The following is a 20,585-nucleotide window of genomic DNA, read 5'->3' as shown; positions in this document are numbered from 1 at the left end:
TATTTTTTCTTTTCCTATGACATGTCATCCTTTATACATATTTTACATTTTTTTATACAAAATAAAGTAATGTGTCAGATAATGAGGTCTACGTCAGCATTTTTTGAGGGAAGGGCTAACGTGGACCATAATTGAAAGATGAGGGGCTAGTTTGACACGAAAAAAAGATTAGAGACTCAAATGACATTTTTTTTTAGTAGTTGACAGACTTTCCTGATACTTATCCCTTCTTTTTATTATTTTCTGAAGAAATAGTCATAATTGTATACTTTTCTATGTAAATCCTTGGTTTTCAAGGAATGCCTCTATCTTCAAAGATGATGGGTACTCGTACGGCTCAAGTGGGAGGGGCGGTTACTAATTGCTATATATATTTTCTGATACAATCCCCTCCCCTTCACACATGCAACGAAGTCCAAACATGTTGAGCCAGCTAAACTATGAGAAACATCAAATTCTCGGAGCAATTTTAGCCATTCCAGTCCTGATTTTTTCACTGTTATGGATATTATTGATCAAGAGACCAGGATCCAAAATCGCGCCTCTACCACCAGGTCCTCGAGGATTCCCAATAATCGGGTACCTTCCTTTTCTGGGTAGCCATCTCCATCACACATTCACAAAATTGGCACAAACTTATGGCCCCATCTACAAGCTCAAGCTCGGGAACAAACTAGGCGTTGTGATTAGCTCTCCATCACTTGCAAAAGAAGTTGTTCGTGCCAAAGACTCAATCTTTGCGAATCGAGACCCACCAATCTCAGTAAAAGTTGTCGTCTTTGGTGGAAACGACGTTGCCTGGTCACCGCACGGTCCAGATTGGATAAAGATGCGCAAGGTGTTTGTGAGAGAGATGTTGAGCAATACAAGTCTTGACGCTTGTTACAGTTTGAGAAAACAGGAGGTGGAGAAGAGTATAAAGAAAGTTCATGACAAAGCAGGTGAGTGTCTGGATTTTGGTGAATTGGCTTTTGTGACTTTAATTAATACTATCATGAACATACTGTGGGGAGGAACATTACAAGGAGAGGAGGGGACTAAACTCAGAGAGGAGTTTCGGAAGGCTGTGGCGGAACTCATGGTGATAATGGGGGAGGCAAATGTTTCGGATTATTTTCCGGTTCTTGCAAGATTTGATTTGCAGGGGTTTGCATAGAAGAAATTGTTGATTCTATAATCAAGCAACACAAGAGCTCCAATATTGCTAGGAAAGAAGATGGAGTAGGAAATAAGAAAGGAAGGGGTTTCTTACAACTTGTGCTAGATCTTCAAGAAAGTGACGATCCTACTACATCAATTACCATGAACCAAGCTAAGGGCTTGCTCATAGTACGTTTTCTCCTTTAATTAATTTTGTTTCTATTTGATTTAAAGTATATTTCGATGTACGTTGAAGTCCTCAATCATATCATCTTGAGGAGTACGTCAACTTAGTATCTCGATTATGTTACCTCCTATTTGTGTGGCTCGCAGGACGTTGTGAGTGGTGGAACAGACACAACATCAACCATGGTTGAGTGGGTAATGGCAGAGATAATGATGAATCCAGAGATAATGAAAAAAGTCCAGAAGGAATTGGATGAAGTCGTTGGTGTGAACAACTCTGTTGAAGAGTTCCACTTGCCCAAACTACACTATTTGGATGTTGTAGTGAAGGAAACATGTCGCTTGCACCCTGCAACACCGGTGGTACCACGTTGTCCAAGCTCGTCCGCCACTATTGGTGGATTCACCATTCCAAGGAGTAGTCAAGTTTTCTTGAACATTTGGGCTATCCATAGAGATCCTGAACATTGGGACAACCCCTTAGAATTTAGGCCTGAGAGGTTTCTGAATGGTGAAGACTGCAAATTGGATTTCTCTGGTAATAGTTTTAAGTATCTTCCGTTCGGCTCTGGGAGGAGAATTTGTGCTGGGATTCCTTTAGCAGAGAAGATGTTGATGTATTTGCTAGCTTCATTGTTGCATTCTTTTGACTGGAAGTTACAGCCAGGCGAAGAGCTAGAATTATCAGAAAAATCTGGGATTGTTGTCAAGAAGGCGAAGCCTCTGATTGTTATTCCAACACCCCGGCTTCCCAATCCTGAGCATTAAGTCTCCAAGACTATCATCTTGCTGGTTTCTTCTGGCTTTTTATTCTTGATATAAAAAAATTAATGTTATCCCCTGTTATGTAATTCTGCTCTTGTTTGCGATAATAGTATAAATTCAGCTTATCAAAAGAAAAAAAATGTTAGCATTACACTAGAAGTTTCTAAAGAAGTACCTTTCACTGTTGTTTTATTGTCTTCTGCATGAATTTTAATCCATCAGATATTATAATTACTAGTCTGGGACCGAGTTGTTGGTATTTCTTTCTGGCTTCCATGTGAGGCGATGCAATACCAACTTGATTTCAAAGATTTGGGACCCGTTTGTATGGCGTATGCTTAGCGTCTCGTCAGCGGGAAATGCTGGGCAACGCCCGGCTACCAAAAACAAACGCTCGTGAAATGAGAGTATTTTTATACGCTGGGCTTTTTCTCTTTGATACCCCTAGCATCCTTCCTCCACTGTTAGCCGAGTCTCACCCACAAGCATAGCCAGCCGAGTCTCACGTACAAGATGAGAGAACCCACAAGCATACGCGAGAGCTTCTCTCTGCAATTGCTTGATTACAAGATCAATGAGAGATGAGATGGAGAAAAAGAAGGGGAATGAAGAGGAAGAGGAGATTTTGTTGGGGTCTTGGAGTTCGTGTGGGTCTTGGAAGTTTAGGAGATAGACATGATTGTCAATGAAGACAAGGTTGAGTTTTTTTTGACCAAAATAGCAGTTTGGGTACAATTATAAATTTATACACTAGAATAACACTGGTATGAAAGTTATTATCAAAATAGCATTTCAGGTCAGTATGACTGACGTGACTTAGGAATAACAAAAAAAAATTGATCAGAGTACTATCCATAGGGTACTCGATCCGTTTAAAATCCGAAAACTGATCCTATAGGTTTTGAAAACGGTTTTGGTTTTCAAACCCGTCATGGCTTAGGGTCGGGTTTGAGTTTTGGTGCCGGGTTTAGGGTATCCGAACCGTTTAATAAAAAGATCCATTATAGTAATAATATTATAAATCATTTATAAAGGTATACTAAATTATAACATGATAAAGCATATTAAAACGTATATATGTATAGAAGCATATTAATAAAACTATAAGTTAGACTAATTTGAATTATAAAATCATAATTAATATAAATCATACTCAATATTAATTTATATTAATATAATCATTAAAGAAAAAAATAAAAATATTAAAAGTTAAATTGTAAATGGGTACCCGATGGTAAACGGTTATGGAATGGTTTCAGGTTTGAAAATTTAAATGGTTTTTTAAATTGGTTTGGAACGGTATTGGTATAGAGTATCTTAAATAGAAACGGTTTTGATATTTACTAATTAGAAGGGTACCCGACCCGTTGTCATCCCTAGCGTGAGTGCGTGACTAGTGCATTGTTCTTGCAATCACGTCATTCAAACTGGCGTGATTGTTTTTTGTTCAATCACAACAGCAAAAATGACGTGATTAGTGTTCTTTGTTCAATTACGCCATTGTTAACCAACAATTTTTGTAGATCACGCCAAAGGCAATGGCGTGATCTACAAAAATCAAGAACAAACAAATAAATTCAAACCTAGCTAGAGCACTGACGAATTTCACAAAAAAGAAGCACGAAACTACACCCCCGTTTGCAACCTTTTCAACACCCAATACTCTCCTCGAAGCATTGAAAAGTTATCTGCCTAACAATCTTAGTCAAATCCCAAGTTGGGTTTGGAAGAGATTGCATTATCTACCTCATATTGGGCTCTGTTCAGAAGGGGACCAATGAGTACATTCAGAGGAGCACCAAGACTACAAGATTGCATGCAGAAATCCAGGAGACGAATGAGGGCAATCAGGATAATCAACAGCAACAAGAGAAACCCAAGATTGGCTCAGAACTTGGGTGAAATTGGGTCTGGCTATGGTTGTAATCCTCATCCGCTTTAATTAGAGAAATTCACCTTATGATGTCTGACTTGTATACTAGAATGGGAGGTTTTACTGGAGGGGAGATTCGAAAACCAATCGTTGTCAGCGTCGACTTCGTATACGGACCCCAACACTCCCTGTCTGGGTTTGGGTGATGCCTGATAGGAGGGGAGAAGGAGACCATAGCAGTGAACTCAGTGGCTTCTCGAATGATTGTGTTATGAAACATTGTAATTTTTTTAATTAATTTTTTCATTTATTGTATTGTGCTAGAGTATATTCGAATATTCATAAATAAATGAATACCTATAGAATTAAGACCAAGAGATTATGGAGACGAATTCAAGAAAGGATATCATATGAGGGGAGTTTTTTTTTAAAAAAAAAAAATGAAAGTCTGTATCTTATTAAATAGACTGCTGACAAAATATCCGACATTACAGTTTCCTCAAGCTAAAAAGGCTCAAAAGGTGATTTCCACATATATACATTGCTACTATTTAAAGCAAATTGAGCAATTGCGTTAGACACATTATTTGTAGACCGCGGCCTAAACGTGAATTGAGTGTTTAACATCGTCTTCTCTAGCTCTCTTATCTCCATAATCACATTGTCATCCTTAGTGAGTATAGTCTCCTTCATATTAACCTTTGCCAAAGCTCTTTTTGAGTCGCAATGTATATTTATATTCCTCAACTGGCCTTCAGATACAACTTTTAATCCCTCCCTTATCGCGTGTAATTCAGTTCTCTCCACTAGCAAAAGAAACAAAATAATTAAAAAAAAAAAACAATCATAATTGCTCATCCACCACTAAAGAAAAAACAACATAAAAAACAAGACGTCTTTTACTACAAATTTTTTTTTCTTCATGCAGGTCCCATGCGACCCCCATGTTTTTTCTTTTTTTTCTTTGACACTTCAATCATGAGACAGTGCTTGACAGGAGCTCGATCGCCTATAGTGGCTGATCGATAGACAAGCACTTAAGTTGTAACACTAGCCATTGAAAGAAAGCAAAAAAGATCATAACTTCCATTACTTCTTTAACTGCCTAGCTAGTCATAAAGTTTAGGATCAGATAGCCTGGGAATTGGGACTGCAACAAGAGGATTCTTCAACTTCAAGACAATCCCAAACTTTTCAGTGAGATCCAACTTCTCTCCTTGTGGCAATTTCCAATCAAAAGAGTGTAAAAGTGTTGCAAGAGAATACACAAACATTCTCTCAGCCATTGCAACACCAGCACAAATTCTCCTGCCTGACCCAAATGGGAAATAACTCAAGTCATTCCCACTAAAGTCCATTTTACTATTCAAGAACCTTTCAGGCTTGAACTCCAATGGGTTTTCCCAAACTGAAGGGTCTCTGTGTATAGCCCAAACGTTAAAAAACACACGAGAACCCTTTGGCACGCTGTACCCTCCAATGGTGCATGTTTGGCTAGGGCAGTGAGGGACTAGCAGCGGTATCGGTGCGTGCAGCCGGAGATTTTCTTTCATTACTGCATTTAAGTATGGCAGTTTCTGTATGTGAGACTCTTCTACAATGTTGTCTCTGCCAACCACTGCATCCAGTTCTTGCCTGATTTTTGCCATCACCTCCGGGTTGTTTAAGATTTCTGCCATTGTGAATTCCATTGAATTGGTAGATGTATCACTCCCGCCCACGATCAGATCCTACGAAAAATTTCACATTATTCACACAATCATTATATGGCTATGTTGCGAACACTATATATGTTGAATCAAATAATGAAACAAAGTCGGGTTTGGTGGTCAAGCTCTCCCATCGGGGTCTAATTTGCTCTCCCGTTCAATTTTTCTCAGAGTCTTGAGCTCACACATGAATTTTTCATGGAATATATGCAATGACTACGGGTCCCATGTATGCAAAAAAAGTAATGAAGTAAATTAAAAAATAAACTTGGTGATGTAGAAAAATTAGTATATACCATGAACAGAGCTTTCATATGCAACATGGTGAGTGCTTCTTCCTCATCCTTGAACCGCAACAGAAAGTGCAAGAAATCCTTACCACCCTCTTTATCCATCTTTAGTCCTTGATCAATCATCATATCAAAGATCCGGTCAAAAGTTTGGGCCAAAACTTTCATCTTCTTGTCCAGGCCTTGCAAGTCGAACCGGGCGAGCCCCGGAAAAAAATCTGAAATATTGGGCTTACCAAGTAATTCGGTCATCTCGGCCACCATTTGCCTAAACTCCGCACCAAGACTGGCCCTTTGTTGTTCACCTTTCACCGTACCACCCCAAATCATACTCGTAATCACATTAAGTATCGTTAAAAATACTTGCTCCCCAAAATTGACCGGTGACCCGGACCGACTATATAGATAGCCCACGGTTTCTCGGACCTCCCTACGACGGAGTACGTAGACGGAGTCCAAAGTGGTGTTGCTAAGCATCTTGAGGACGCAGACCTTCCTCAACATCCTCCACTCAGGCCCATAGGGGGTCCAAACTATATCGGTCCCGCCATAGGTCAGAGTTCGGGCCACAATCGGCACGTCCCGATTAGCGAAAGTAATGTCGTGGTCCTTGAGCACTTCACGGGCCAGGGTTGGGGAGCTTATTACGACGCCAAGCTTGAGCCCGAGCCGGATCTTGAAAATTGGACCGTAAGAACGGGCTAGGGTGGCGAAGTATGAATGGAGCTCCGGGTCTAGAAAAGGTAAGCTTCCAACCAACGGAAGGCCGATGGGCCCTGGCGGTAATAATGGGGACTTGTTCTTGGATTTAGACCATTTGGTGGCACTGTATAATAAGAAAATTGTGAAGAAAACTATAGATAGAAGAGAAAGAATATCATTGCTGATAAGATTGTGAATGTAAGAAAAGACGGGTGCCATTGTTTTGGGACAAGAAATACAGAGTGGAAGCAGGAGTCCAATTATAATAAACTCATTTGCAGGTGAAAACAAGAAGGCATATTAGTGAAGTCGCATGGTGGAGGGGAAGGAATCTTAGGTACACCTGTGAGAATCGTCACTACATAATAATTAAATGAAGGGAGAAGGAGGAAGCATAATATGCAACTGTTTTTTTTTTTTTTTTTTATGGTGGAGAGGAAGGAATCTTGGGTATGTAGGGGTAAATTCTACAATCGTTGAATAGTTAATGTTTATCTTCGAGAGACTCGTTTACACATTTGAATCCTGCAAACGTCACATCAAGAACACCCGTGAAAGCTCCTTGACCGGATTGGGGGTACCAGTCGTAGAGGCTCCGATGATCAAGTTAGTATAGATCGAAGGTGGAAGACCGGCGATGGTCTAAGTGTTTTGTCTGAGTATCTTTAATGAGGGTTTGTAAAGTTTTGGTTTCTAGCTTGTAATGTTCTGGAATCGATCCCCTTCTCCAAGGTAGGAGAAGAGTATTTATATGAAAGTAAGGATTGACCTCATGAATTGTGTTGTCCTCTTGTATCCTATTGGATAGGACTGCATAGTGTAAGAGAACGAAAGTCAAGTATGTCGGTTGTGTCAGGGTTGGTAGACAAAAAGTAAGATAAGGATATAGAGTCATGTGAAGTGACTGTGACATGTGTCGATCGGGGTATAGATAGTATTGTGGGCAACAATTAATGAATAGATATTTGTATGGCAGAAAGTCATACCTAGGGATCTGCACTTGTTACATCCACGAATGTTGGTTGTTTAACAAGATTGGATGATGCTCCAATGAGGAATGACCATATGATGGGTTGGCATTCGGACATGCCAACGCCTTCGTCACGGCAGCGCCATCGTACGGGCGCCAATACGGTAAAGACACTTCAAAACATAGTTCATGTCTAAGGAAAAGTTACTCTGAATACAACAAAGTAAATATCCAAAGAAGATATTAGTCGTTAGTGTCAGACATGCTTTGCGTGACTGTTACATCATTTAACAATGACTCAAAGGTCGCATGTGGGCTTTAGAATGGGTCTTAGTGTGTTGGTTAGACCCATGGACTTGGGTTGTTTTGTTTTGTTTTGTCGCTACATGGCTCAATGGGGCCACACGATTTTTGGCAACTACAGGGTACACCTGTGAAAATCGTCACCAGATGATAAAGAAATGGAGGGAGAATTGTTAATGCAACTGATTATAAAAATATATTGTTAATTAGTGAAGACGAATTCAAGAAAGGACATTCTATGAAGGGAGTTGGCGTAGAGTAAGGCATCTTTAGGGCTTGCTTGGATTGAGGTTTTAGAGAGTTAAGTGAGGAGGGTTAAGGAGGGTAGAGTAAGTCCACATTGCTTGGATTATAAGGAGAGTTAATTGAAGTTAAGTAGGGGGAACTTTCCCCTTTACTTAACTCTCAAACTCTACATTTTGTAATCCCCTCCCATGACTCCCCCTCACTTAACTCTCCCTCTAGTAACTCTACTCTACTCTTCATTTTACAATCCAAGCAAAGCATTAGTTCTGACATACTTCATATATGTAAATAGAAGAGGCAATATTACCAATAAGAACACAATAAGAACAATCTAAAAAAAATTATTAACAAGGACATAATCTATTAAATTATGACTTTTTTTTCTTTTATTAAACAAACCTTTAAAAATACAGATAAATTTCAATACACACTAACTAATCACAACAAATACTACATAATAGATAGTGTAGATAAACTTAGTACAGATATCTTTATCATTTTTGTTTAGTGCAAATTAGTTGACTACATAATTGTATTTATATGATTCGCAGCTCTGATGTACAAACTTTGAGTTTCGATTTGACCTCTAAAAAGTTCAAACCTTCAATGATATATTGAACACAATTATGTGAGTCTCGTAGTTTTCTTTTGAACACCACAACCATCGTCTCAATCGGAGTTCAAATGAGTGAGTTATGACTATTCGAACACACTGACGTCATAAACACATGTTCCGATGTGCAAACTTTGAACTTCGATTGGATTCCTGAAACGTTCGAATCTCTAAAAATGTATTAAGCACAATTCTGTAGGTATTAGAGTCTTCTTTCAAATGTTACAAAAAATCGTATTAATCAGAGCTCAAATGAGTGAGTTATGACTGTCTAATGACATTAACGTTAGAAAAATGATATTTGATTGTTGAAATTTACAAATAAAACAAGAGTTTAGGATATTTTGGTCAATAAAAAAGATATTTTAAATTATTTATTGTTAATGGAATATATCCTATCTACTATGAATATTATAGGTTGAAAAAAAATAAAGAGTGGACATATTAAAATACAAGTTTGTTTTGAGTGACATATTGCTAATTAACTCAAAATCATAAGAAGTCGAAAGAAAAGGTGGATCGGGCCATCGTCAAAGTACATTAACATTTTCTGTCACTTTCCACTACCCTTTAACTTACGTTCAACTATTTATGTTAACATTTTCTGTCACTTTCCACTACCCTTTAACTTAAGTTCAACTATTTATATTAACATTTTCTGTCACTCTACAAAATACTTGAGACAATGGACGAATATTCAAATTTCAGAGTTTGCCAGGAAAAAAAACAGATAGATGATTTCTTGTCATAAAAAAAATATTAATTCAAAATAAGGAGGTAAATTCCAAATTAGTTTTGGCAAACATTCAATAGTTAAGTCGTCCACATCATCACGAGTTTATGAGAAAATCAAAAGGAATCTTGATGCCGGAAACAGGCCGCCCAAGAAGAGTTCTTAGCGTGGGCCCACAGGACATGGAGGCCCAATCCCAAGAGTCTAAGCCTAGTTCGATGCTCCTATAAATAGCACTAACTTTGGATATCATTTTTGTTCTTGTATATAGACAATATAGTGTTCCTCCTCCATTCAACCCTCATCCTACGAGTTTAAATAATTTGATTAAATAGTTTAGTGAGACATAATATACATACATCTCCTATGCATAATACATATGCACACTTTAATTGAAATTCTATCTCATCTCATGACTTTATCCACTTTCATTATCCTTAAGGCATCCCATGGTGTCTTCATTCAAAGAAAGACAGCTATCTCTTGACAACAATCCCATGCCGAATGTACCGATGTGGAATGGTTATGTTTGTATGGGAATAAAGTTGTATTTTTCGAGTACTTAGGTAGCTGGTATATAAGTGTTAAAAACCCTAACCGAATGTACTAAGGAATTTCCTATATTTAAAACAACCCTCAAACCTCGAGGACGTAGGCACATTGTCGACCATCGTAAATACTGTGTTCTTCTTCTCTCTTTCTCTTTTCGATTGCTTATCTATATTGTTTTATAATCTGTGATTATTTGTGAGGGAACCGATTTGCAACAATTCTAGTGTAATGCTAACTTTTTTTATGCTGAAAAGCTGAATTTATAGCACCACAAAGAAGAGCAGAATTACATAACAGGAGATCATATGCTTTTATACCAAGAATACAAAGCCAGACGAAACTAGCAAGATGATAATAATCGACAGAAGCTATTTGTAGCAGCATGCATAATAGCCATGATATTATTTTAAGACTATAATATGTTGTCCCCTGGGCGAAAAAGTAACCATCAAATGCCAACCTTATTTCGAGACAACAAGTCTTGGAAACTTAATGCTCTGGATTGGGAAGCCGTGGCGTTGGAATAACAATCAAAGGCTTCGCCTTCTTGACAACAAGCCCAGATTTGTCCGATAATTCTAGCTCTTCGCCTGCCGGTAACTTCCAGTCAAAAGAATGCAACAATGAAGCCAGCAAATACATCAGCGTCTTCTCTGCTAAAGGAATCCCAGCACAAACCCTCCTCCCAGAACCGAACGGAAGATACTTAAAATTATTACCAGAGAAATCTAATTTGCAATCTTCACCATTCAGAAACCTCTCCGGCCTAAATTCTAAGGGGTTGTCCCAATGTTCAGGATCTCTTTGGATAGCCCAAATGTTCAAGAAAACTTGAGTACCCCTTGGAATGGTGAATCCACCAATTGTGGCAGACGAGGTTGGACAACGAGGTACTAGCATTGGTAGTGCAGGGTGCAAGCGACTTGTTTCCTTCACTACAGCATCCAAATAGTGTAGTTTGGGCAAGTGGAACTCTTCAACAGAGTTGTTCACACCGACGACTTGATCCAATTCCTGCTGGACTTTTTTCATTATCTCTGGATTCATCATTATCTCTGCCATTGCCCACTCAACCATGGTTGATGTTGTGTCTGTTCCACCAATAACAACGTCCTGCAAGCCACAGACAATATATATATATAGGAATTCAACGTACATCACTGAATTTTTTCAAAAAAGTAAAATTAATTGAAGGAGAAAACGCACCATGAGCAAGCCCTTAGCTTGGTTCATGGTAATTGATGTAGCAGGATCGTTACTTTCTTGAAGCTCTAGCAGAAGTTGCAAGAAATCCCTTCCTTTCTTATCTCCTGATCCAGTTTCTTTCACAGCAATATTGGAGCTCTGGTGTTGCTTGATTATAGAATTAACAATTTCTTCCAAGCAAACCCCTATTTTTCTGGCTCTCCTCTCTACACCCTGCAAATCAAATCTTGCAAGAAGCGGAAAAAAATCCGAGACATTTGGCTCCCCTACTATCACCATGAATTCCGCCAGAACCTTCCGAAACTCCGCTGTGAGTTTAGTCCCATCCTCTCCTTGTAATGTTCCTCCCCACAGTATCTTCATCATAGTATTAATTAAAGTCACAAAAGCCAATTCACCAAAATCCAGACACTCACCTGCTTTGTCATGAACTTTCTTTATACTCTTCTCCACCTCTTGTTTTCTCAAACTGTAACAAGCGTCAAGACTTGTATTGCTCAACATCTCTCTCACAAACACCTTGCGCATCTTTATCCAATCTGGACCGAGCGGTGACCAGGCAACGTCGTCTCCACCAAAGGCTGTAACTAGTACAGAGATTGGTGGGTCTCGGTTCGCAAAGATTGAGTCTTTGGCACGAACCACTTCTTTTGCAAGTGATGGCGAGCTAATCACAACGCATAGTTTGTTCCCGAGCTTGAGCTTGTAGATGGGGCCATAGATTTGTGCCAATTTTGTGAATGTGTGGTGGAGATGGGCACCAAGAAAAGGGAGGTACCCGATTATTGGGAATCCTCGAGGACCTGGTGGTAGAGGAGCGATTTTGGTTCCTGGTTTCTTGATCAAGAAGATCCATGACAGTGATATAATCAGGACTGGAATGGCTAAAATTGCTCCGGAAATTTGATATTTCTCATAGTTTAGTTGGCTCAACATGTTTGGGCTTTGTTGCATGTGTGAGGGGGAGGGGATTGTATTTGTATCAGAAAATATATGATAACCTCCCCTCCCACTTGAGCCATAAGAGTACCCATTTTCTTTGAAAACAAAGGATTTACGTAGAAAAGTATACAATTATGACTATTCCTTTGGAAAATAAATAAAAAGAAAAACACTAAGCTATTGACCGACTCATTGCAAAGATAATGTGAGCATGACAGCTGTGGAATGTGAAGTCCCATGGTCGATATGCAACTGCGTGTGAAGGGAGTTGGTGTAACTGCGGTGGTGACGACTTTTCCTCTCATCAAAGAGTAGTCTCCCTCCAATCTCTAATTTGGACTTGTCTGTTATTTGTCATTGAGCCGTGTTCCATTTTTGTTTTAAACCATTCCAAGTCCAGTACCTAACTCTAACATTCAAGTTTATTCACTTTTGTTAACTGGGGCAAACTATGTTCTCATTTTTGGGTAATCAATCTACCGAAGTACCATTTGAAAGTCAAAGAATTGTTCTCTTTTTAAATGTGAATGTGATTATGTGTAATTTTGTAGGAGAAATTAAATTTTAAAAAATAATTGAAAACTACACCTCATCTTCTCCTCCATCTAAAAATAACCCTAAATTGATTGGGGAACTGAGATGCTTTTACAAAAAAAACTTTCAGAATGTTACCTTGAACAGGGGAGAGAATGCAGAGTGTTAGCCAAGGGTGGGCTCAAGCCCATCCTCAAATTTGAAAAAAAAATTACTAGTATACCATAAAAAACCCATATCTAAAGATTTGTTTGTGTGATTTTAGGTTTCTTTCTTTCTTTTCTTTGGGATATCAAGGAGTTTGAATGGTCTGGTTTGTTTATCGTAAAATATGTAAATATATTTATTGAGTTTGATGTTTGTATGTTTTCTGAGATAATTCTGAAATATTCAAGAACTCATCAGGTTCTCATTTGTGAAGGAATTTCATTTAAAAAGGCATATTGGTTCGAGTTTGTTGAACTTTTTATCCTTTTAAATAATTAAAATGGGAAGATAAGCTCATATGCAGGGTATTGTATATTTTTAATTTTATCTTCTTAAATATATGGATTTTTTTGACTACTTTTCGATGTCATATCAATAATTAACCCTAAAAATTTTAGGGGCACCCTCGTCAATTTTGTTGCCTCCCTCCTATAATTTCATGGCTCTACCACTAACCAAGCCCCCCTCCAACCCTTTTCTAGATCTGACTAGATCTGACCCTGAAGAGTACCAATCTTGGAAAAGCTACCTACAAGATACATGGTAACCACAGGAGCACCTTTCATATAGATAGTCTTGGGGATACGAGAGCTGAAAGTCCTCCTCAACACGGGATCTAATGTAATGAGTTTATAGGGTTTGAGCGTGCCAAAACTTGTTGTCGTTCCAAAGAATTGATAGGGTATTGTGCACCAATCTGACTTGATACCAGATGAATTATGTGCAATTTGAGAATACAAAACTGTTGGTTCCAAGATGTCTTCTTGAAAAGGATTTAAAATTACTAAGTGTCACACAAGAAAAGTATAAATAGAAGACAAATACAGGAATGGAAAGTTATTTTAATTGAGTTGGTGAAAACAATACAAAGTTGGAATGTATAATAGCCACAGAGACTATAGAAACGGAGGCTTGAACAAAGATAAACTTGGCTAAAAAGGATTGATTGCAGTCATGCTAAGTAAACGCAATAAAGTTTGTAGACGCGGAGTTTGTGTTTGATGTGGAGTATCTTCAATTTATGCTTCTGCCTATTCTTATAAGCCTTGATATGTAATGGTGGTCGACTTCTCCTGCCTTCTAGGTATGACCTTGACACAACAAGAAGTGATAGATCATTGGATACTGCTTGTTGATTTGCTCCTCAACTACCTGCCTAGACTCCCCTTTAATAGTAGGTGGACCACTGGTGATTGTCATCTTTGATCGCCCTTGATGGATGATCGTGGGAAAGTGACTTGTTTGTCAAAGTGCAAGAGAAGATCAATTTCCATTCTCAATTGATGTGTAGTGGCTGAAAACATGTTTGAGAAAAATCAAGAGCGTATGGGCCTCAAACTCCTTATCTTCTAGCTTGCTGCAATCTTATCCTACTAAAATTTCGTCTAGTTGCTAACAACCCACTCCTTTATAGAAGAAAACAATTCCAAAGATAAATCCTTAAATTTGGGCCTTTTTGGACAATGTATCTTCAGACATGCTGATTCCATCCGCCTAATTATGATTTCAGGCAAACACAAGATCACAGTCTCTACAAAATAAACAAATGGTTAAATATAAAATCTCTTAGGTTTGCCACGTGTCGTCTGCTAATCTGTTGAGAGCATCCAATGGTGGACCCATATTGCCACGTGTCATAACATGACTGAAAGTCATTTTTGGTACAAACAAGAGGACAAAGGAAATTCAAAGGGTAGAGAACCTACACACACACACACACACATATATATATATATATATATATCCCTTTCTGGGTTAATTATAATACCGCAAAGAGTTAACAAGGAAGATACTTCAAAATGAGCATACTACACAAAAGCTCATTTCAACAGAAAATTAATCTATGCCAAGTGGTATAAATACTATGCATCTGCTTATATAGAATGCACCGAACGGCCCTAAGACTACTCCTTCAAAGATTTTCAATGGAGAATGCTCACTTCAATCATAATAGAAAGATTGAGGACACTTTTGGCAGTGATGCGCTGAAAACATGATAGTATATAGAAAGTTGGGAAGAACAGCATGGGGAGATCGAGCAACGTAAATTGTTAAATCAGAGGGTGGAAACACAAAATCTTCCCATTAGTGCATTAAAAGATGATGTCAGAACAATGGACTCAAATCTTCATGGCAAAGGAAAGCAGGTAGCCAGGAGTAGACAATCACAATGTAGAGGAAATTTGCACCTCATTGAAGAGGAAATCAAGATGTGGTGATGGGAAACGATGGATAAATGGTAACAGTTAAGTATATTAGACTTTGTCAACTATCAATATTGACCACCCAATTAGAAATAGGTAAACTTTAGTCACACCCCAAATTTACTAAAAACACCCCGACTTAAGTTGACTTCACGTTGACCATGTATTCTTTTAGAACCTAGCTGAAAACACCCCATGGCCCATATCCATGGTAAAAATCAGTTCTTGAGCTCCTTTTGTCTTCGTCTCAGCTTCTCATGTACGCGAGCCCTAGATTCGGTGCTTGGCTGCCCCTTGTGTTTCTGGTTCGATCTAAGTTGTGGCAGCGCTATTTTCATTTCTTGATTCAGTACTGCACTGTACATAACAGTGTTGTAAGGGGTTTTGCTCCGGTGAGTTCTCCTCATAACTCCCTTCAACTTCTCAAAAAGATATCTTTCTTTTATATGCAATTGTTCGATTACTTTATTAAGTTTCCAAAATCTCGGGTTTTCTTCTACTATTGGATGAAGGTGTTTGGAATTTTTGTATGTATTTTATGACTTTATAATTTTGCATGAGTTTTTAATCTGTTCATTTGCCTTTTTCCTTATCACAGATCTTGTATCTCTTGTTGTTTGAAAATTGTTTTCCAAGTATTTATCTATTTGAGTATTTTCTGATTTTTGCTTTGCGTTGATCCTCTCGGACTTTATTTTGGATGGTCTGCCTATGTTTTCTCTTTGGAATTGATAGTGATTTCATCGATATATAGAAGACTTTGATTTCTTAAGTGCTCTGCGTATGTGATATTATATGGATGGATTGGCTCAAATTATCGGTTTTATTCTGCTTCCCTTTCATTCTTTCCTTTTGATTGCTATGGTTTTCACTAGCTTGATGTGTTTTGGCAGGTTCAATTTTGTGCTGAACTGGGACATTTGATTTCTCCTCTACCCCAATTTGTCCTCCGCTTTTATGCTCTTGGGGTGTACTTTGAAAATGTTACAGATCTAGTGTAATTTGGGCGTATTTATAAAAATGTACAATTCTGAGGAGTTCGTTTAATGAGGGATATATTTAATAAAGTTATGGATGTAACTAAAGTTTATCTTAGAAATAACATACCTATAGCCCATCCCAAGGCCCACCATAGTCTTTCCCATCACAAAACTTTGAGGCCCTTGGGCCTAAACGTTATACTAAAAAGGGGAGCACTTTTAAATCCACTCATGAGTTTATATTTTCCAATGTGGGATTTGAGTTTCCTAACACCAACTTTCCCTACTTCATGTCGATACTTTTGGGATCAATTTCTCATTCACTCGATATTGATTTTTGCAATATAAATGTAGTACGTTCCGAGATATACGTACTCGATCTTGGATATGTCCCATAGAACGTGGGTCCCACAATTAATTGTGCCCAAAGTAGGCCCATTACTAACCAACATCCAACGAGTTTTCATATTGATCAAGACAAGCTGAAAATCATACTTGATGCTGGTTTCCAATGGTGTGTTTGGTAGAGTGGATAGATTGATTTTCAATGCTAAAGGAAATGTTGTGGGAAATATGCTGAGCTTAAAACTGTGGAATATGTTGTGAGGTGTTTGGTGAACTAAAAATTGATGCTAGCGGAAATATTGTTGAATTAAAGTATTATAATATTAGATTGTATAATTTTTATATCAAATTTTGTCATTAAATTTAAAATAATAAATATAATTTTGTTAATAAAACTAATAAAATAATTATTTTTATTAAATATTAAATATAATGATTTTATAATAATTTTTTATTTTTATTATTCTTACATTTAATTTATTAAATAAAATTTACTAATAAAATTAATGTTAAGTATAAAATTTAAATATTATAATAATTATTTATGTAAAATTAATTAAGATAAATTAATGTGTTAAGTTAAAAATGTTTAAAATAAACAATAATGTTGCAAATATTAATAAAAAAAGTAAAAGAAATTAATGTTGTAATGCATGTGGGGCCCAATATTTATTAAAAAAGTAATAAAAGTGTAATCATTTGTGGGATCCACATAAAAAATTTTGAAAAAAAAAATACACAGCATTTCCGCTGTATAAGCGCTGGACCCGTTGTGCCAAACAGACAGCAATTCTGGGAAGATATTTAAAGACAGCTTATTTCCTACTTTGAAGAGACAAAAGCGTGTGAGTGATTGAAGGAGATTGGAGCTGAATCAAAGTCAAAAGTGAAGATTAACATTTCCTATTTGGAAGAGCTAAACGTGGGGTTATAGGCTGAATCAAATGGGAGTGAATTATGAAGCAAATTTTCCAAGATTGAAGAGCAGAGAATTTGAGGGTTCTATCAAACCGTAATTGTTGGACAAGTTGCTGCCCTATATAGCAGAGCCATACATCAAAGTTGTCAAAGCAAAATCAGCCATCATCTTCTACACTCTTCCCGTGTGCAAATAAAAGCTTGCTCTACCTTTGTATTCTAATCCGAGAAAGCTCTCATAAACTCTATTTTTCATCCTACCCGTGAGCTATCATTTTTGTTCTCCTAGTTTGCTGCTGTAAACATGAGAAAACCTTAGTCAAACACTTGTAAAGGCCCTTAACTGGATACACCATCCTTGTGAGGATTGTGAAGGTTTTTGGGATTACTTCAAAAACCCCAATGTAAAAGTTTGAAAATTGGCTTGAAATCTCTAGGTTGGGGCCTTGAAACCCTTGTGTAAGTTTGCGTGATGCACTTGGTAAAACGACATCCTTAGTGGATTCAAAGTCCTAAGCTGGTGAGCTTGGATAGTGAAAGGAGGAGGGCTCCGAACCACTTTAAACCGCTGTGTTTGCTCTCTCTTCCCTATACTTTTACAGTTTTCCTTGTTGCCTTGATTATTTACTTATCCTGTTGCATTTATTATTCCTGTTCATTATATACCTCTTATATTACTTGCAAGTTAAACACTTGTGCTAGACCCAGCACACATTCTTGCTCCAGACCCAGATGGCAGATAGTGGAAACTGCCAATTTATTACCTTCTTTAGGACCTTCTAGTGTAATGCTAACATTTTTTTTATTATGATAAGCTGAATTTAAGCACCACAAATAAGAGCAAAATTACATAACGGGAGATCATATGCTTTTATACCAACAATACAAAGCCAGAAGAAACCAACAAGGTGATAATAATATACAGAAGCTATTTGTAGCAGCATACAAAATAAAAATAGCCATGATATTCGAAGATTATAATATCTCGGTCCCTGGGCGAAAAAGTAACCATCAAATGCTAACCTTATTTCGAGACAACAAGTCTTGGAAACTTAATGCTCTGGATTGGGAAGCCGTGGCGTTGGAATAACAATCAAAGGCTTCGCCTTCTTGACAACAAGCCCAAATTTGTCCGATAATTCTAGCTCTTCGTCTGCCGGTAACTTCCAGTCAAAAGAATACAACAATGAAGCCAGCAAATACATCAGCGTCTTCTCTGCTAAAGGAATCCCAGCACAAACCCTCCTCCCAGAACCGAACGGAAGATACTTAAAATTATTACCAGAGAAATCTAATTTGCAATCTTCACCATTCAAAAACCTCTCAGGCCTAAATTCTAAGGGGTTGTCCCAATGTTCAGGATCTCTTTGGATAGCCCAAATGTTCAAGAAAACTTGAGTACCCCTTGGAATGGTGAATCCACCAATTGTGGCAGACGAGGTTGGACAACGTGGTACTAGCATTGGTAGTGCAGGGTGCAAGCGACTTGTTTCCTTCACTACAGCATCCAAATAGTGTAGTTTGGGCAAGTGGAACTCTTCAACAGAGTTGTTCACACCGACGACTTGATCCAATTCCTGCTGGACTTTTTTCATTATCTTTGGATTCATCATTATCTCTGCCATTGCCCACTCAACCATGGTTGATGTTGTGTCTGTTCCACCGGTAACAACGTCCTGCAAGCCAGATAATATATATAGGAATTCAACGTACATCACTGAATTTTTTTAGAAAAGTAAAATTAATTGAAGGAGAAAACGCACCATGAGCAAGCCCTTAGCTTGGTTCATGGTAATTGATGTAGCAGGATCGTCACGTTCTTGAAGCTCTAGCACAATTTGCAAGAAATCCCTCCCTTTCTTATTTCCTGCTCCATCTTCTTTCACAGCAATATTGGAGCTCCTATGTTGCTTGATTATAGAATTAACAATTTCTTCCATGCAAACCCCTATTTTTCTGGCTCTCCTCTCTACACCCTGCAAATCAAATCTCGCAAGAACCGGAAAAGAATCCGAAACATTTGGCTCACATATTATCACCATGTATTCCGCCACAGCCTTCCGAAACTCCTCTGTGAGTTTAGTCCCCTCCTCTCCTTGTAATGTTCCTCCCCACAGTATCTTCATCATAGTATTAATTAAAGTCACAAAAGCCAATTCACCAAAATCCAGACACTCACCTGCTTTGTCATGAACTTTCTTTATACTCTTCTCCACCTCTTGTTTTCTCAAACTGTAACAAGCGTCAAGACTTGTATTGCTCAACATCTCTCTCACGAACACCTTGCGCATCTTTATCCAATCTGGACCGTGCGGTAACCAGGCAACATCGTTTCCACCAAAGGCTACAACTTTTACTGAGATTGGTGGGTCTCGGTTCGCAAAGATTGAGTCTTTGTCACGAACCACTTCTTTTGCAAGTGATGGAGAGCTAATCACAACGTATAGTTTGTTCCCGAGCTTGAGCTTGTAGATGGGGCCGTAAATTTGTGCCAATTTTGTGAATGTGTGGTGGAGATGGGTACCAAGAAAAGGGAGGTACCCGATTATTGGGAATCCTCGAGGACCTGGTGGTAGAGGAGCGATTTTGGTTCCTGGTTTCTTGATCAAGAAGATCAATAACAGTACTGAAATAATCAGGATTGGAATGGCCAAAATTGCTCCGGAAATTTGACCTTTCTCATAGTTTAGTTGGCTCAACATGTTTGGGCTTTTCTTGTATGTGTGAGGGGATGGCGATTGTATCAGAAAAAATATATTAACATCCCCTCCTACTTGAGTATGGGATAGATCATCTTTGAAGATAACAGGCATTGCTTGATAAGCTATTGACTGGCTTTATTGCATAGTGATGTGAGCATGACACCTCTGAATGTGAAGTCGCCTGGTAGATGATAAGGAAAGATAACATTATTTATACCTCGTTCTTTTATTAAATACATCTCACTCATCCTTTAAAAACAAATTAGAGTATGGTACCTGTGAATGTGAAGTCGCGTGGTAGAGGATAAGGAAAGATAACATTATTTATATTTCATTTTTTATTAAATACATCTCACTCATCCTTTAAAAACAAATTAGAGTATGGTACCTGTTAATGTGAAGTCGCGTGATAGAGGATAAGGAAAGATAACATTATTTATACCTCGTTTTTTATTAAATATATCT

The 20,585-nt window shown here is 38.0% G+C and overlaps 2 protein-coding genes and 1 pseudogene across 3 annotated transcripts; 1 reads left to right on the top strand and 2 right to left on the bottom strand.

Moving 5' to 3' along the window:
* Positions 1 to 349: 349 nt before the first annotated feature.
* LOC119986741 lies at positions 350 to 2,331 on the top strand (annotated as a pseudogene).
* A 2,218-nt stretch (positions 2,332 to 4,549) lies between these two features.
* LOC119986789 (flavonoid 3'-monooxygenase CYP75B137-like) lies at positions 4,550 to 7,016 on the bottom strand. Its single transcript, XM_038831470.1, has 2 exons — positions 5,970 to 7,016; positions 4,550 to 5,694 (listed from the first exon to the last, which is right to left on the bottom strand). Exons 1-2 carry the CDS (start codon positions 6,882 to 6,884, stop codon positions 5,074 to 5,076), a joined length of 1,536 nt encoding a protein of 511 aa, XP_038687398.1. The 5' UTR covers positions 6,885 to 7,016; the 3' UTR covers positions 4,550 to 5,073.
* A 3,302-nt stretch (positions 7,017 to 10,318) lies between these two features.
* On the bottom strand, positions 10,319 to 20,246 carry LOC119987076 (flavonoid 3',5'-hydroxylase 1-like). 2 transcript variants are annotated; one of them, XM_038831812.1, is made up of 2 exons: positions 19,182 to 20,246; positions 10,319 to 11,195 (listed from the first exon to the last, which is right to left on the bottom strand). In XM_038831812.1, exons 1-2 carry the CDS (start codon positions 20,229 to 20,231, stop codon positions 10,572 to 10,574), a joined length of 1,674 nt encoding a protein of 557 aa, XP_038687740.1. In that variant the 5' UTR covers positions 20,232 to 20,246; the 3' UTR covers positions 10,319 to 10,571. The 2 variants fall into 2 exon arrangements, with proteins under 2 accessions (XP_038687740.1, XP_038687741.1); XM_038831813.1 differs by lacking the exon at positions 10,319 to 11,195 and adding an exon at positions 18,265 to 19,094.
* Positions 20,247 to 20,585: the final 339 nt, after the last annotated feature.

Source organism: Tripterygium wilfordii, chromosome 20 (assembly GCF_013401445.1).
Source record: "Tripterygium wilfordii isolate XIE 37 chromosome 20, ASM1340144v1, whole genome shotgun sequence".
NCBI lineage: Eukaryota > Viridiplantae > Streptophyta > Magnoliopsida > Celastrales > Celastraceae > Tripterygium > Tripterygium wilfordii.
Note: the sequence above shows the minus strand (reverse complement) of the source record. Positions and strands in the feature narration are given on the sequence as shown.